Genomic DNA, 3,960 nt, shown 5'->3' on the forward strand with positions numbered 1-3,960 from the left:
CGCCAGAATATGACATCACTGCTCGGCGCCCCTCTCTCTCCTCCGAGTCAAAAAAAAAACCCATTGTCTCAATCCAGGTCAACCCTATGGCGCCCCTGCTGCCATGGCACCCTGTGTGGCCGCACAGCTCGCACACCCCTAAGGCCGGCCCTGTGTGGCCCTTTTGTCCCCAAACAGCCAGGCAAACCCACTGTACTCAGGAGATGTTAGTGAATACATATTGGGGTGTTGTGTTTTTTATAGTAAATGATATGATACAATCAAAATAATGACATCTAAAGAAATCCGTTCTCGTCCTGAAAAAACAAAATTAGCACTTGCGTGGGTAAAGAAGAAATGTTAAAACAGCCATTGTCACGAAAGGTAAAAAAAAAAAAAAATCAGCCATTGTCAAGAAGGGGTTAAGTATACTGATATTGCTACCTTGTTTTTTTTTAGCATGTTGCAGTTATTGAGGTTGTAAATATATCTTATGGTCAAAGAAGAGTTAAAATAAATTATTTGATATTTGTTGAGATGTATCAATGCAGGTGTTGTCCGTGTTGGTGTTCAAATAAACTACTTTTGCGTGTTTTTTTTTTAATTTAGTTGTTTGCTAAATGTATTCTATTAATGAATTGCGTTTGCATGGCCACCTTTACCTCTTTATTTTTCAGAGTGTATATCAGTGGGTTTAGCATTGGTGTCACAACACTATAAAGGACAGAGATAACCTTATCCTTACCTAAAGAATATGAAGATATTGGCCTCACATAGTTAAAGATTGCACTGCCATAGTATAAAATCACCACTGTAAGATGGGAAGCACATGTAGAGAAAGCTTTTCGCTGCCCTTCAGAAGACTTCATTTTTATTATCGTTACAATAATGTATATGTATGATATGATAATGCACAGAAAAGGTGTCCAGCCTATGAAAACGCCAATGGACAGTAATAAAACTTCATTAACAGACGTATCTTCACAGGAGAGGGAGAGTAGAGGAGGGATATCACAAAAAAAGTAATTAATTTTGTTGGAGCCGCAGAAATCTAGACGGAATGTGAAAAAGGTATGGACTGCTGAGTTCAAGAGGCCACTGATCCAAGAGATACTGGCAAGACTGATGCAAAGTCGACTGCTCATAATGACAGAATATCTTAAAGGATTGCAAATAGCTAGAAAACGATCATAAGACATTATCCCAAGAAGGACACACTCTGTACCTATAAATGCTAAGAAAAAATACATCTGAACAGCACAACCAACAAATGAGATGGATTTCCTCTGCATTAAGAGTACTTGCAACATTTTTGGCATTGTGGTTGACGTATAACAAATGTCCAGAAATGAAAGATTACTCAAGAAGAAGTACATTGGCTTATGTAGGCGCTTATCCAGTCTTGACATTAGTATGATTATAGCATTCCCTGTCAGTGTCAGCAAATAGATAAGCAGCAGAATGCAGAACAGAATAACTTTCAGGTCAGGAAGATCAGAAAGTCCAAGAATCATGAAGTCTAAATATGTTGTTTGGTTATCACTTCTAAAAGCCTCAAGTATACTCATTTGCATACTGCAAAGGAATGGAAAATATTTTTTAAAAAGGTACCGACTGGGAAGACATTAACTTAATATTTCTTAAGCATTTATAAACTGTTTAAAAATAAAACAAGAATAAGAAGACTAAACATTCAATTGTAACAAATTTGATAAGAAATATTGAAGAACTACTATATCATCAATGTATATATAGTATAAAAAGACAGCAAACTAGTGAATGCTGTTAAGTGGATTTCCAAACTTTGCAGGTATTATTTCACCAGCATAAGACATATAGAAACATGTTCCCGTATAAGACCTGTTTGGGTAAGATATCCCATTTTCCCAATTCTAATTTTCTTTGTGGCAAAACATTTCAGTTTTTTTAACTAAAGATAAACTGGCAGGAGAGTTGAGGTTTTATCTCTCTGACATTATTTTCATTATGAAGGGGAGATATTAAAAACTATTTGTAAAAATCCCCATCCAGTGCACTATTTCTCATTTATTACTGTGTTTCAATGCCCAGTACACAATATAAAAAATGAGATGCCGTTGTATACACCAAAAATATGTAGTTTTGTTGTTTCTGAACACTTACATTTTGTCTAATTGATGGCACTAGTTGGCTTTTCAATTGAGCTGTAACCATTAGGTAAACATTTCACTAACCATTGTATTTATAATTTGTTAATTTGCTACCAGTTTAAAACTATACCTCAAAACTAGGCTTTTTTCAGCAAAGATAACTGTATGATAACAGTTGAATATTTTTTATATTCAAGATATATCAGATGTAGTACTGAACCAATATATCATGTCAGACAAAAATATCAACAAAGATTTTTTACAATAATGAAAAACACTCACCCTTAGTTAAATGAAATATAGAAATGGAGATATTTCACATACATCTGTCCAATTGCATATATTTATTATATGTGCTATACAGATGCATTGTGTGCATACAGACAACATTGTGTGTTGTATGGAATTTATATCTTAGATAGTCCTTATATTGTTGTCTAAACCACACTGTGCTTAAGGGAATAGAGTCAGTTAATTTGTTGAATCATATTAAAATGTATTTGCATAGGATGTTCTCCGTTAAGAGTGCTATTATGTTTTGGATTAATCCTCGAAGGAGTCACTGACTCATATTGGAAATATTAGTATCCAGTCATATTTTAATTCCACAAATAAACTGTAGACATGGAAATATGCACGATACAGGCCCAGACTGGCAAACTGGCCAAGTGTCTGGTGGGAGAGTGGCTGATGGTCCCACACATTTACCTTTACTGCTGGTCCTTTAGTGTGTTGCAGGATGGGTATAAGCATTCTTCAAAATGCTGCCAGACTGTTAAAGTGCAACGTATGATTGCAAATATCCAACAGGCAGCCACATAATTTACCGGCTGGTGGGGTGAGGGGTGTCGGGGGTGATTTTGCTGCCCTGTCTGATCTTAGATGAATGGATAGACAGATATCGGAAACAAATTCAGGAACCTGGTTTTACATAAGAAAAAAGAACGGTGTATAAGTAAACATTCAAATATTTTTGGAGTGATCAGTTGAGTTAAGGGTTCACTAATAAACCAGTTGCTTCTTTGCTTTTTTCTCTCTCTCATTTGGTGTATCCACACAAATTATTTATTTTGTCCAGGAAAATAATGGCTTTCTTTAGATGCCATTATTATGATCATATCATCTCAAAAAAAGTAAAATATGGTGCAAAAAAGGAAAAAAATGCATTTTTTGTTACTTTTATTTGAAAAAAAGATATTCTAGATTCTACTACTTGTCCTTGGTTCAGAAATACTGAATGTTTTATGGAGGTTTTTTTTGCTTTTGTTGCAAGTTATAGGGCAATACGTACAAGTAGCATATTGCCAGTTCAAAACCATTTTTTAAACTGGTCATTCTGCCCCCATGTGCTATTTGGGACATTTTTAAAGCCGATTAGTTTAATTTAACCACATCAAACATATATGTTTGAAAACTAGATACCCTAAGGTATTTTTTAAATGCTAGTATTTTAACTCTATCCATGCACTAATTATACTACAAGCCTTTCTCAAACTTTGTGGTAGTATTTCTTTTGTGTTTTTTTTCACATAGATTGTGCTTCAAGTATGAATATACAGCTCCTGGAATATGTCACTGTCAAACAACACCCCAATGCATGTTCAGCAACATCTCTTGAGTACGGTGATATCACCCATACATAGGGTTCTTGGGTTGTTTTGCGGCTAAAAGGTCACATTTGAAAGGGAAGGATTTTTCAATGTTAAACTTTGACATTTGGTGATCCTGAGTCCATACCCTATTTGTGCTATGAATTTATAGCACATGGTATATGTCACTGCACCCCAATATGTGTTATATTACATAGGTTTATTTGGTTGGAGGCTAAAAAGGTTGCATTTGGGATATGTAC

General features: G+C 35.1%; 1 protein-coding gene across 2 annotated transcripts; it reads right to left on the reverse strand.

The window, feature by feature from the left end:
- Positions 1-584: 584 nt before the first annotated feature.
- LOC128498868 (olfactory receptor 5V1-like) lies at positions 585-2,928 on the reverse strand. 2 transcript variants are annotated; one of them, XM_053468518.1, is made up of 2 exons: positions 2,921-2,928; positions 585-1,521 (listed from the first exon to the last, which is right to left on the reverse strand). In XM_053468518.1, the coding sequence occupies exons 1-2, from the start codon at positions 2,926-2,928 to the stop codon at positions 585-587; spliced, it is 945 nt and encodes a 314-aa protein (XP_053324493.1). The 2 variants fall into 2 exon arrangements, with proteins under 2 accessions (XP_053324493.1, XP_053324492.1); XM_053468517.1 differs by lacking the exon at positions 2,921-2,928 and having other exon boundaries at positions 585-1,547.
- Between the last annotated feature and the right edge of the window lie 1,032 nt (positions 2,929-3,960).

The sequence above is a fragment of the Spea bombifrons genome, chromosome 1 (assembly GCF_027358695.1).
Source record: "Spea bombifrons isolate aSpeBom1 chromosome 1, aSpeBom1.2.pri, whole genome shotgun sequence".
Taxonomy (NCBI): domain Eukaryota; kingdom Metazoa; phylum Chordata; class Amphibia; order Anura; family Pelobatidae; genus Spea; species Spea bombifrons.

Coding starts and splice junctions, on each gene's coding strand:
- LOC128498868 (XM_053468517.1), bottom strand. CDS start 1,547: ATGAGTATACTTGAGGCTTTTAGAAGTGATAACCAAACAACATATTTA.